General features: G+C 51.6%; 5 protein-coding genes across 5 annotated transcripts; 2 read left to right on the top strand and 3 right to left on the bottom strand.

Moving 5' to 3' along the window:
• Window positions 1-91: 91 nt before the first annotated feature.
• Window positions 92-4476, bottom strand: G6M90_00g100800 (uncharacterized protein; the record flags this gene model as incomplete). Its single annotated transcript, XM_014690783.1, has 3 exons — window positions 92-545; window positions 607-3992; window positions 4081-4476. 3 exons carry the CDS (start codon window positions 4474-4476, stop codon window positions 92-94), a joined length of 4236 nt encoding a protein of 1411 aa, XP_014546269.1.
• A 1762-nt stretch (window positions 4477-6238) lies between these two features.
• On the bottom strand, window positions 6239-7282 carry sua7 (Transcription initiation factor IIB; the record flags this gene model as incomplete). The annotated part of the gene is made up of 1 exon (XM_014690784.1): window positions 6239-7282. One exon carries the CDS (start codon window positions 7280-7282, stop codon window positions 6239-6241), a length of 1044 nt encoding a protein of 347 aa, XP_014546270.1.
• Window positions 7283-8024: 742 nt separating this feature from the next.
• trp4 (Anthranilate phosphoribosyltransferase) lies at window positions 8025-9343 on the top strand (the record flags this gene model as incomplete). The annotated part of the gene is made up of 2 exons (XM_014690785.1): window positions 8025-8366; window positions 8435-9343. 2 exons carry the CDS (start codon window positions 8025-8027, stop codon window positions 9341-9343), a joined length of 1251 nt encoding a protein of 416 aa, XP_014546271.1.
• Window positions 9344-9643: 300 nt separating this feature from the next.
• G6M90_00g100770 (uncharacterized protein) lies at window positions 9644-10306 on the bottom strand (the record flags this gene model as incomplete). The annotated part of the gene is made up of 1 exon (XM_014690786.1): window positions 9644-10306. The coding sequence occupies one exon, from the start codon at window positions 10304-10306 to the stop codon at window positions 9644-9646; it is 663 nt and encodes a 220-aa protein (XP_014546272.1).
• A 1375-nt stretch (window positions 10307-11681) lies between these two features.
• On the top strand, window positions 11682-13350 carry Sugct_2 (Succinate--hydroxymethylglutarate CoA-transferase; the record flags this gene model as incomplete). Its single annotated transcript, XM_014690787.1, has 5 exons — window positions 11682-11831; window positions 11951-11982; window positions 12064-12190; window positions 12291-12795; window positions 12845-13350. The coding sequence occupies 5 exons, from the start codon at window positions 11682-11684 to the stop codon at window positions 13348-13350; spliced, it is 1320 nt and encodes a 439-aa protein (XP_014546273.1).
• Between the last annotated feature and the right edge of the window lie 311 nt (window positions 13351-13661).

Raw genomic sequence — 13661 nt, 5'->3', positions numbered from 1 at the left:
GTCTCAAAACTCGGGGGTATCATGCGTCTTTCTCAGCGCCAACAAGGGCCAAAAACAGAAAAACAAAAGCGAGGAAACAAAGCACCATATTCTACCCATCCATTCTAGCTTCGACATTGAACACATCCTCCGCTTCTATGTCTTCCATTGTCTCCTCGTCATTGGCCAGTCTTCTCAGCCGTTCCCGGACCTTGGGGTCCTGTTCCATTTCCTGCCATACTTGGAGGTCCCATTCCTCCACGTTATCGTTCAATCGGTGCCTTTTCCACGGGGGCCAGTGCCACACGCCTGCTACCAACATGTTACGCTTGATAGTCTTGCCGACGAGTTCCAGGAGGCCTAGAAATGCGAGAACAATAAAGACTGTCGCCCACCATACAGCATCGTCGCCGAATGCTCGTGTAAAAGTATGCCGAATTAGATACGGGCCTTCTGGACCTGGTGCATAAACGCCGTCTAAAAAGGACAGCCAGGCAAACCAACCCCATGTTGTGATGAAAAAGGAACACATGACGATGGTTGATTTGTAGTGGGTTTCGAAAATGCTATCAACGTGTTAGAAAAAGTCTGTTTTTGAAGAAACAAATGTGTGCAGACTTGACTTACAATAGCTTCCAGTTGATCCACAGCACTCCGACAGTAAACACGAGAGTCCCGAGTGCGTATAGACCCTCGTCGCGGGCGGTAGGAGAAATCCAACCGTACCCTGCCCAGACGCCGTACCAGACAATGACTCCTTCGACTGCAGCCAAAAACATCCAGCGTGCATATTTCCATGCATTCAGTCCCATGTTGCGTTGTCCATATACGTAAAGCTCCGGGACAGCAAGGAGTGTCTCGGCGCTCAGATCCTGTTCCCAGATACCCAAACAAATTGTGCATAGGCTTGTGAACAGGGTGTTGAATACTGTCAAGCTCGTGGCTTGGTAGAGCGATGTACCGGTGTATCCATTGTATCTTTGATACTGGGCAGTTGGTAGGTAGAAGAACATTTCTTTCCAAAACGTGTAGAGAATAAACTTCGCCGTCCGTACATAGTTCCATCGGCCATGGACCAGAAGTAGTCGCTGCAAATAACGGAATTGCGCAATGGCGTAGTCTGCAACACGTGCAGCCTGCAGTCCTTCTTTTCCAGATATTCCAATACCCACATGGCTTGCTTGGATCATGGCCAAGTCATTAGCTCCATCGCCAATGGCCAAGGTCAAACCGCTATGCTTGTTGCTCTTGAACTTGCCCAAGGAGGATCGCACAGTTCTGACCAGAAGGGCCTTCTGGGCAGGAGATGCACGACAGCAAATCACCGAATCAACAAGCAGCATGATTGCGAAAAATTGTTTTGAAAGAGTGTTGGACTTTTCGACAGCTGCCAAGGTTTGACCATCAATGACAACGACGCTGTGTATCGACCCGGTGTGCAGCTCCTCGGCCAGTGCCATGAGCTGGGCTTCCAGCGGCTCTTTGGCGACGTCCAGAACGTACAGGTCGGATCCAGGGCGGCATATCCGGGCGGAATGTGCAATGTTGATGGCCGTCTCACGCTTGTCACCAGTCAGCATCCAGATTTTGATGTTGGCTCGTCGTAGTTTGTCAATAGTTTCTGGAACCCCTTGCTGGAGCTTGTCTTCAATCGCAGTTGCTCCGACAAGATCAAACGACTGTTCAATCACATCAGCCGCCGCCTCAATGAGGTCCTGCCGATTTACAAGACTGGTTGATGCGTCATCGTAGCGCTTTTTCCAAGCCCTGTAGTCATGATCGGATACAAACTTTTGGGCATAGAGCAATGTTCTCAAGCCTTCTGTTGCAAAATCGTCCAAGTGCTTAAAGCACTTGGTAAAAACCTCAGATTCATCATATATGGTAGAGTCTTCAAGGAAACCGAGGTGCTCTGGTAAGGATTGCGGTTGGTGATGGTTCGATTGGCTTAGTAGCTTCGTTCTAGATACGTCCAAGGAGACTCCGCGCGGTGCAGACAACCCGCCATGTGGGCGGTCATCGGAAAGTCTCATGAGCTTGTGGATTTCGAACGACTGTCGTCTTTTCATAGAAGATCGTTGTTGATCGATACTGCGGCCTCGGTGTAGACCGGCAGTTCGGCGTACGGTTAGACTCGGCCTACCGCCGAAACTATTACGAGGTTCGTACTGTTGGCTTCGACGGTACATCTCATGTTCAAGATCTGCACTTTTTCTCACTTCACTGGCCTTTTGCATAGCCAAGGAAGCTAATTTTAGCCTAGGCAAAATCACCGAATCGGCACCTTTGCAGATAATCGATATCCGCCCATCTGGATACCGGACAACGATTGACATGCGTTTTCGTGCGCTGCTGAACTCGATCACATCCAAAATCTCGAATGTCATTTTTTCAAAGCCCCCGCTGGGCAGAGGGACTTGCAAGGTGACTGATTTGGCTGTACGACGGGTAACCTGATATCCTAACTCGTAGGCGGCTCGAACCAAAGCTAACTCATCCGGCGAGGATGCTTGGAAATCAATTTTACCGTCTTTTACTTCAGGTAAGCAAGTGTGGCACAAGGCAACCGCCAACAGATACTCTTTAGCTTTCCTGGCAAACGCGGAATGTGGTCGAATTCTGAGATAGTCAACGAGATCAGATGTATTGACGTCTGGTTGGATATGGTCTGGGCGACCCGTTGAACGCCATTGCGAGGACGACCGTCGGCCACCAAACGATGCCCTTGATGGAGACATTGGCATCTCTAAGTCGTTTATTTGTTCCTCAAGAATGATAGGGCCGGATTTTTGAACTGAGCCTTTTCGGTCGGAGTAGCTCATCTCTCCGGAATGTGCAGGTGGTTTCTGAATATCCTCATCATCGATCAGGTCCTCATGCAACCAAACGGTGCCTGCAACACTCAATTTGCGGAATTTCATTATGTTGTCCGTCAAGGTTCCAGTTTTGTCAGAAAATATGTAGCCAACTTGACCTAAATTCTCCAAGATGGTGTTGGTGTTGCACCGAGCGGGAGTGTCAGACTCGTCATGGTACATTTCGATGTCGGAATTCAGTAGCAATAGCTGGCCAATCTTGACAATCTCCAAGCTAATGTATAGAGCCAGAGGAACAACGTTGTTAAACATAATAATGAATGCGATGATGATTTGGTAAAAGGGGACCGTGGCCATGTCCAAATACCAGGCATGCTGCTCATAATCGCTTTTCCATTTGACATAGCCCATTGATACGCCGACAGAGAGAATAACAACATAAGTGGCAAGGGTTATAACAACCATGTTGACGACTTTTTCAAGTGCCGGCTTTTTTGCTCTCGGGTGCTGGTTTGAGTTCATGCGCACCTTGCATTCCTCTCCAGTGTTGATGACAATCCCGGTAGCAGACGTAGTATTTCTCATGACGCTCCCTCTGTAAATGACATCATTCAGCGTCAATGGCACAGCTTTCCCATTCACCGTGACTCTACCGTCAAAATTGAAGAGTTCAGGATTCGGGTCTTCTACAACAAACTCAGCTTGGGAAGTTGAGATTCCTTGAATCGTGCCACAACCCTCAAGGGCATGACAAACCTGTTTGGTTTTGAGATTTGTTTCACCATCAAGAGCCATCGTGTCGATATATGTCAGACCGTTTTCTCCATCACTGTGTAGTAAGACCAGATCGGCTGGGATGGGTTCATCGCGAGACACCCTCACGATGTCCCCAACCTTGATGTTGCTCCACCTAGTCGGCACCCAGCGAATACCCTGAAACTCGTCGGCGGGGCCAGGCCTAGGTTGTGCTGTAGTCTTAATATGGAAAGGGTTCAGACGATGGAGTAGATTCGGTGGCTTGAGTTTCCCCGTGTAGTGGTCTTCTCGACCAAGGACTGTCGCAAAGTTGGCATTTTCCACCTTGTCCAATCGATGTCTCCTAAAATCGTCATATCCCTCCTTGGCGACTGTCAAGAGAATAAAGAAAAGTAAAGGCAAGATTGTTGTATACGACCCAGTCGTCGACAATCCGGGAATCTGTGGTCGAAACAAGGTTAGCGGGACAAAGGCCGAAGGCTCAACGGCGAAGCAGAGGGAGGGAGTCGACTGGTGTCAAGATGCTCACCATTTGCGGCACGCCAACACACAAAAAGTAAAAGTTCCCCACGCGAGTGAATTGAAAAAACAGCTGCTTCGGGATGAAATTCCACACCGTGTATCGTGAGGTCCGAACATTGTTGGAGATGTATGCGTGGCCTCGTCTGGTGTCGATCAAGGGCTCGCTGTGCTCAACGGCAAGTGGGATGTGCCTTCCGTCTTTGGAAGCAGACAAATGCTTGCGCCGTAGGATTAGTTCGACCACAGTGGACTGATAGAACTTGCTGGCGGCATCACGGAGCTTGCTCTCCAGCTGCTGTATTGAAGGGGCTCGAATGGCCGGTGTTTTATGTCGTCGCAATTTGGATTCGTGGGTATTTTGGACCGGGCGCTTTTCCGTTGTGCTGTACTCACTCTCGGCCATGATGCGATTGGAAGCGAATCAAGGAGAGCCGGACACTTCCCGCTGCCAACTCTTCGGAATCCCAAGAACGAAGGACAAGGGCTCTGAGGCGAGATTGGGGCTTGAAAAACGAAGGATGCCAACAGCAAACCCAGGCCTTCTTACGTTGCTGCCCAGCTCGACGCATTCGTCACGTCCCAGTGCACCGGCGAGAAAATACCCACATCCAGAGTGAAACCAGGACGGCGCCTCGTATCCAAAAGATGGAGAAAAGGGACTATTGCACAGGGGTCTAGGGCGTCTTCCGGGCCGTGGGCGCGTTGTCCAAGACAAGGTCTCGGATCGAGCGACGGAACCGTTGAAGCGCCTGGGTCGGTTGGGCAGTGCAATGCAGTGCTACGTGGTGGCTCGACTCTTATTTTCTGGCAGACAAACGACGAAGGCAGCGAACGAAGGACTTTCCTCCCCAAGATCTAGAAAGGATTTTCGAGTCTCGCACAGAGTAGGGCACGGTTGTTGGTTTGCTCAGACTACGGAGTATTAGTACTCCATTTACACGCCACCTCCCTTTTCACCAATGGATCATTGATCGACAGCAACACGCAATAGATCTACAATACCAGCGACATCGGTTCAAGCGTTGCCCGCCGGGCTACGGACTACTCCGTTCAGCTACCGCTACTATTCAAGCACAATACGGACATTGACTCGAGCGCGACCAGGTGGCAACCTTGTGAACACACTTGGGTGGACTGGACAAAGAATGGTGGCCTCTCGCCTCTCAGCATGCAGCCATGGTTGGACGGCGCCTTGGCCTGCCCCCCTGAGGCGGCGTCCGCCAACAGACCATGTGCGCCAATCCGCAAGCATCAAGCCAGCCAGCCAGCCCCAGAACTGAGCACGCCAGGCCATAGGGAACAATCAAGAACTTCCATTAGACTAAGAAGTCAAGCCACGTGTGGGCGGCAATGGCGCTTGCGCCGGAACATTAATCTAATGTGCATAAACAGGCCCCTGCATGTGGTGGCTTCATCCCAATAAAGGACCTGTTGTGGACGTGGAGGACTTGCTCATCCATCACGATGAACTATTCCCGCCTACCACAGCTCTGCATTGCCTTGTCAGAGTGCTCTTCTCTCAATCGCTTGGGCCCCTGTATCCAACGACGCTGTCGGTGTCAATAAATAAAGTGTCACTATACGGGCTCGGTGAACTTATCACAGGACATTGTAATCCAGAGCGAGTGTTAAAGATGGGTAACGGTTGGGTAAATTCGAAAATGGCCAGGCGGCTGTTGCTGGCTGTACAGTTTATGCTTGTTGTTGGAGGCAATCTTTCGTGGATGGCAAGGGCAGTCAATACGTTTGTTACAACTCACAGGAGCGCCTACACAGAAACACGCAGAAGTTATGGTGTCAATTTTTGTATTACCCGCTCAGAGCTATTTCTGATATCCCAATCTAGGCTCTTCTAATTCTTCTGCCCGGTGTAAGTACCTCAACCAGTGGCCTGACCGTACCAATTGAGCCAGTTTCACAAAAATATCAAATTCCCCTGTCTAACGCCATGGCCGAATTGCGCTGCTGCTCGTCTAAAATAAAAATGAAACAAAGAATAATAAGCTTAAAACAGCTTGCGATTTTCAGGTTCACGAATCAACGACAACAACCTTCCGAAGAAAAAAGCAAGGGAGAAAAGAAAAAAAAGGTCCAACACACAAAGGTCATGAGCATTCATGCGATATCCATTCGGCTTTAAACCAGAACGCCTCGAGTGTTCCCTCTTATGCCTGCACCTGGGGGATGTTGTCCATACTACCACCATCCTCAAGCCATTCCTTTTTAATGAGCTGCTCACGGGCGGCAAAAAGATGCTTATAGGCTGTCTTCACAGTGCCGTCACTAACACCCGCTTGCTTCGCAATAGGAAGCGATGAGCGAGGTTCGCCGACAAGATGACAAGCCATATAGATGCACGCGGCAGCCACGGAGAGGGGAGATCGTCCAGCAAGCGCCGAGATGTCGTTTGCCTTCTCCGCCAAGTCTCGGGAAATCTTGGAAATCTTTTGCTGGTTCTTGAAGCCGAGTTGCGACACGTACCGGCTGCAAAGATCTTCGGCACCAACAGAGGTATTTTCGTAATTGGTCACAGTGTTCAAGCCCGTCGCGCCCTCGCCCTCGGTATCCTGCAGCTTTTGGAGAAACTTTTGCAGCTGCTTGAAGACGCGGCCGACTTCCTTCTTGCTGACACTGGTGAGGTTGAAGATTTCACGAAACGTTCGCGGTACGTTGTTCTGCCGACAGGCGATGAAGATGCATCCGGCAATCACAGCTTCCTGAGGCTTGCCCTTCATGAACTTGTGCTTGTCGACGAGTTTGAAAATGTGCTTGGCAGCGTTGGAGACGTTTTGGCCCATGTTGATGGCTTCACAGAGCGAAACAATCTCTTTGTAGGCCTGCATCAATCCCTTCTGCGCCTTATCCTGGTTGGCGTTGTTCTGGGTCCGCGAGAGAGCCTTGTGTGCCTTAGACTCGGAGAAGGCGACAGTCGTCGCAAGCTGTTCGCCTTCCACGAACTCATCCTGCGGACCGCCGACACGGCTGGGATCATCGCCACCATGATCGTCGTTGGCAAAGGTACGCCATTCCGACCGCGTGTCGATGATACGGGTGCCGACGACAACACCACAGCTCTGGCACACCATATCACCGCTGGAGAACTCTTCCACTAGGTTGGGCGGGATCTCTTTGCAGTCTGGACAACAAAGGATGTTGTTCAGGTCTTCTTGGTAGCCTCCGCCATTCGCGTCTCCTCCTGGGGGAAACATCCTGGCTTCGTCTGGATTGGCGGCGCGACCGCAGGTCACTTGCTCAGACACTTTACGGATTCGCTTGGCCGCCTCGAGTCTTGTCTGCAGCTCTCGTGTCTTTTCTTAACTACTGTTTTGCGAGCTGAAGGGATTAAAATCTCCCTTAGCCGTGGGGAAGAAAAAAAGGCAGCCGTGAGCTGGGCCGGGGAGAGCAGTGAAATGCACGTTGGCGGTCGAAGTCACATGACCACGCCACAATTAGAAGTTTGCTTACTCCACGCAGCTTCTGAAGCTAGTCCATTATTAATACGGCCAACGGGTCGTCAATCATGTACTAGCTTGTAGTAGTAACTTGGTCATTATTGCAAAATCTTGATTGGTCTGATTGATGACTGGTAGCTACCAGAAGCAGAAACCCGCAGAATCTTTTTCTTTATCGGCACCGTCCTGCACCAACTTGAAAGGTACCCAGGTACTTGGACACTTCAGTACTAGGATGCATTGAGGGACATTTAAAAGCCAGCGCGTGGATCCGAGATCAGCCAATAATGGTCCTCGCATCAGCATTTACCCACTAAAACTTCCGCACCTTCACGCTCAATTGAGTTGACATTGCAGCCGTCAGTCAGATGGGCTGACTCACGTTGAGGCCGGTTCAACATAGTGCTGTCCCGAATATTTAATAACAGCCTGGCATAACTCTATATTGCCAGCATCTCCTGGTGACCTTGCAGTGATATTGCGAAGTCACAGCCCGACAATGGCATCCACACCCACGCCCTCTGGCTCTGGCTCTAGCCAGCCGGGTTTGCCTCCAGTTGACTTGAAGCCGTTGTTGACCAAGCTCTGGCCCGTCAATAATGAGGTGACGGCGGATGAAATTGCCGAGGCCATTTCTCATTTCTTCACAAACCAGGTGACCGAGGCGCAGACCGCCGCGCTGTTGATGGCCCTTCATTTCACCAAGTTGGATTTCCGAGCAGATGTTCTGCAAAAGACTGCGGCCGTCATGCTGGAAGCTGCTGAGGACATCCCGGTCAAGGAGCTGAATGAAGTTCTGGCGAGGAGAGGCAGGAAAGAAGGCGCTTACAATGGCGGCTTGGTACGTTCCATACTGCTCATCCATCTTACAATACAGCCAGAGCATGCCGTTGATACTTTGACATGTAGTGCGACATTGTTGGCACAGGAGGTGACTCTCACAACACCTTCAACGTCAGCACGACAGCATCCATCCTCGCCTCTTCGCTTCTCATGGTGTCCAAGCACGGAAACAGAGCCAGCACCTCCAAGTCAGGCAGCGCCGACATGCTCAACAGCATGAAACCCAGGGCGCCGGTCCTGAACGCCGTCAAGTCCGGCTCCCTCGTCAAGGTGTATTCGGTGACCAACTACAGCTTCCTGTTTGCGCCCGTCTTCCACACCGGCATGCGCTACGTTGCTCCCGTTCGAAAGCAGCTGCCATTCAGAACCATCTTCAACAACCTGGGGCCACTGGCCAACCCCGTGGAGGATGTCTTGGAGGCACGGGTGATTGGTGTTGGGCGACGGGACCTTGGTCCGGCCTTTGCTGAGGCGTTGAAAGCTGCTGGCTGCCGCAAGGCCTTGATTGTCTGTGGAGAAGAGGAACTCGACGAGATTAGCTGTGCCGGCGGGACTCTTTGCTGGATGCTGCGGGAGAAGTCTCCCGGAGGCGAGGTTGCCATTGAGCGCTTTACCATTACCCCGGAGGATTTCGGCGCCACGCCTCACGCCCTCAGCGAAGTGTCGCCAGGCAAGGAGGCGGCTGAGAATGCCGAGATCCTGCGACAGATTCTTTGCGGGGAGTTCCCGGAAAATGATCCGTTAATCGACTTTATAGCCATCAATACGGCCGCCCTTTTTGTGGTGTCGGGCATCTGTGAGGCCGACACCAGTGACATGGGGCACGGCGATGATGGCAAGGTCATTTTGGAGCGCGGCCACGCTGGTCAGCGCTGGAAGGAGGGCTTCAGGAGAGCCAAGTGGGCTATCAAGAGCGGTCAAGCTTGGAAGCAGTGGCACGCCTTTGTCGAGGTTACCAACGAGATCGGCTCATGATGGATACCGGGGTCTGGCACTTGTTGGACCTTGTGATAAAGACGGGTCAGATGGAAATTTTGACGTTTCACACAACATTTATATTTACCTAGAGATAAAACAGCCTTGGGGATATGTGCTGTCCTGCAGCGCCATGTCGAACTTGGCCTCGCGTCGGCAGCTCGTGAGTACTACAGCAAAGCCACATCGCATGATTCATTACCAAGTCCCATTTAGTATTATTCTCCTCCTCAGTCGTCTTCTCCCCCAGCTACTCATAGATCTCTCCGTCTCCTACTTCTTGGTTTTCGTCATGAACGGCTACCTCTGTCCACCCCACCCGACCTGCATCTGCGGCCCTGTGTTACACCCTTTGCTCACGTCAGTAGTTTCTTCCTCCTCTTCAACCACCTCTTCGGTGCTGTTGAGCTGTGTACTATCCGGGACGAATGGATCAGAGGCTCTTTGCGCAGATGGTGGGTGTCTCAGCATCATCACGCTGGGATGGCGAGTCGGCGATCTCGACTCGTCCCTCCGTAGTCCCGCCTCAAACTGCTTCCAGTCTTTTAATAAAGAGCCCGTTTTCTTTATCTGGCAGATGTATTCTCCTTGATCACTTCTCCTCCCGCTTCGGTCTTCTTCGTAAAGGTGAGTCGCAGGCCCAACGTGCGGCTCGGTTGATGCCATCCGGCCGGCCAGCGACTTCCGAATAATGTAATTTCTTTGGTCCTCATTTCCGGATTCCAAAACATTGTTTACAGACATACTGTGCGTCGTTTTTGGCAGTTTCGCGCTCGAGGGTTGAGAATCAATGCAGTGGACTTGGCTGTAGGATTGCTGTTGCCTGTACTTCAGGACAAGGATAACGAGGGCGGCAACAACGCCGGATATGATGATGATGGCGGCTATTATGGTGACGACGATCCAGATTCCATATTCTGGAGTCTGGTCTTCGAATGACACTCGCTTCGACAAATGCGCCATGGTGATTGTGTTTGGCGAACGGCCACCACCTCAGGATGCTCATATCATGTGGTGAGCATGGCCCGAGTCTTGATTCAGAAATGGGGGAAACGTCAAGAAATACGAGGGGTCATGGAATTTGTCACTTTGATTGCTTCATTTGGCACCAATCACCCGGGGTGTCGACTGTGCCGCGCCTTGTCTTCTATTATTGGCGGGTTGCGTATGATGGAAACATGGGGGGGTGAGAATGCAGGCCGGCAAGAGAGTTTGCGGTCTGGAACAGGCTAGACATGGCATGCTCTCTTGTTTTGATGAGAAAACTTTTCGTTTCATTTTATTTTTACAATATTACTTGGGCTTTGGGTTGTTAGCCAAGCGGATAGAAGTGTATATTTGGCATCTAGGACATGACGAAAAAAACGACGGGAATTGGGGTTTGCCGCTCTATTGAACAAACAATTGAGATCATGACAAACAGATGGTACCGCGACATCTCTTGGTGCCTCAAACGTTTTGCGGCATCCAGGGGCGCATGGATCATTGATTTAAGAATAGATTGATGATATGGACAAATGACCTGTCTAGCTACGGAGTAGACGTAGTCAACACTGCCGAACGAGGGCTGCGCCTCCATCTTATAAACGCATTGGCCACCAGAGAGAGTGCTTGAGTATTTAAAGTAACAAGGTGCGAACCAACAGAAATGCGTGTGGGCAAAAGTCGATCGATGCCGGCCCAGACAGGCATTGTCGGCTTTCGCTGGAGTGCCTTGCAAAGCCATTGGAGCACATGATTGGTCCTCGGGAGGCCATGTAGGGTGCTTCGGCCCCGGATTTCGAACGTTGTTCAATGTTGACGTCAAATTGACTTGACTGGCAAAAGCAGCACTGACATCAATAATGGCTCCAGATGTCTGACTAAAGCTCAGGGTGCCTGGCGGGCTCAACCGCGGGGAGCCGGGACCCGCGGCCAGGGAACCAGACAGCCAGGCCAGGCAGCTACGGAGTACTACAGTGGGTGTAGTACTACTAATACTAGTGCCAGGTAGTCCGTGGCGGGCGGGGAGCCCCTGACTGCCCGTCTGCACATGCCAACTGGCCCTGGAGCACTGGAGCGCCAGCCCAGCCGCCCAGCCGCCGACCAATTGGGGCAACTTGACCGCCCCAACATTGAAGCCCCCCTCCCCCGGACGCCGCTCTGTGCCGAACATTGAACCCCACTGTCCCTGCTTCCCCCGATTCCGCTCCGCTCATCACCGACTACTGCTACGTATCATATCCGACATGCACCTTCTCCTTCGCACTTTCCACATGCATGTTCCTCCTGTGATCCTCAATCTTCCTCCGAACCAACTCGCACCTCAACAACGCGGTTGACAACGCGCGCGTTGGCAATGTCGGCCGTTTCCAGGTGCATCCGGCCGCTGTCGGTGATGCGGTCCTCGCGCCTCGCCAACGGCTTCCGTCGCTATTCCAGTGCATCAAAGACTCCGCTGCCCCTCGAAGGATATCGCGTGTTGGACATGACCCGTGTGTTGGCTGGTGTAAGTGCCTTCAAGCCTTGACCGCCATCAGCTCCGACCAAGAGTTTCCATCAAGAGCTCCCATCACGTCGCGCCGCCAACATGTTCGGATGGACTCTGCTAACACCGCCATGATCCAGCCCTACTGCACTCAAATTTTGGGCGACCTTGGGTAAGTTGAGCATTCTTCACAGCTTCCCAACTATAAACTGTTGGACGTCGTCTTTGCTAACCTGCTCTCTTCAAAATACAGTGCCGAGGTCATCAAAATTGAGCATCCCGTGAGAGGAGATGACACGCGCGCGTGGGGGCCGCCATATGCCGCATACAAGCCGGATACCAAGGCAGACGGCCCTGGAGAGGCAGCATATTTTCTCGGGGTAAGCCAGCCATCAATCAATCATCTCCGTCTTGCCATGTCACCACCTTGCAGCCGACAATGAATTCAGCTTCTGGCCCCGCTGACATCTCATGTCACAGGCCAACCGAAACAAAAAGTCACTGGGTCTCTCTTTCCAGCATCCAGAGGGGGTGGACATTCTGCACAAGCTTGTTGCCAAATGTGATATCCTCGTCGAGAATTACCTTCCCGGCACATTGAAGAAGTACTCGATGGATTACGAGACTGTACGCAAGATCAATCCCGGTCTCATTTATGCCTCCATCACCGGCTACGGGCAAACAGGGCCATATGCCAACCGCGCCGGTTACGATGTCATGGTGGAAGCTGAGTTTGGCCTGATGCACATCACCGGCCAGAGAGACGGTCCTCCCGTCAAGGTTGGCGTGGCCGTTACTGATCTTACCACAGGCTTGTATACCAGCAACAGCATCATGGCAGCACTTCTGGGCAGGGCCAGCACAGGCAAGGGCCAACACATCGATGTGGCCTTGAGCGACTGCCAGACAGCAACCTTGGCGAATATTGCCAGCAGTTGCCTCATCAGTGGGAAGAAGGACACGGGTAGATGGGGCACGGCGCATCGTGAGTAACTGCACCCGCCATCAAAAGACGGGAAGCTGACAGGCCCTAGCCTCAATTGTTCCTTATAGATCATTCAAGACTAGGGACGGAGACATCCTCTTTGGCGGTGGGAATGATCGTCTGTTTGGCGTCCTATGCGACGGCCTTGGCAAACCTGAGTGGAAGGATGATGCAAAATTCAAGACAAACGCGGACAGAGTCGCGAACCGCCAACAGTTGGAGGCCGAGATTGAAGCCATCTCACAACAAAAAACCACAGAGGAGTGGCTACAGGTGTTCGAAGGCAGTGGTATGCCCTACGCAGCCGTGAACGACGTACAAACCACGTTGAACCACGCCCACACAAAGGCGCGTAACATGGTTGTTGAAATGGAACATGAGATTTGCGGTCCAATTAAAATGGTCAACACCCCCATCAAATTCTCTGAAACCCAGCCTTCCATTCGCTCCGTGCCACCTATGCTTGGCCAGCACACTGATGAAATTCTCAGTGACCATCTTGGTATGAGCCAGTCGGACATTTCAGACCTGAAAGAACGAGGGGCCATACGTTGAAAAAAAAAGAGATATTGTCAAAAGAACATTAGACATAACGTAAATACATGTAATAAATCCATCAATTCCATCTATATCTATCGTCACATATTGTTGTCGCGGTGCAGGCTCATATGGATATCACGTGATGGCCATCCGCCGAAGAGTCAAGACCTGGTCTGCAATTGTCGCCAGACTCACTCAATCCATCGTGCCTTCACTCCCTCCCTGAGCTCCGGGAATATATAATTATCGTTCATCGCCAACGAATGGTAGATGAATTTCTCTTCTTCGGTTATCCGTCACCATCTGTCCGAGCATCGGCACACAGC

The sequence above is a fragment of the Metarhizium brunneum genome, chromosome 6 (assembly GCF_013426205.1).
Source record: "Metarhizium brunneum chromosome 6, complete sequence".
Classification (NCBI taxonomy): Eukaryota; Fungi; Ascomycota; class Sordariomycetes; order Hypocreales; family Clavicipitaceae; genus Metarhizium; species Metarhizium brunneum.
This window is presented reverse-complemented; position numbering and strand designations above follow the sequence as displayed.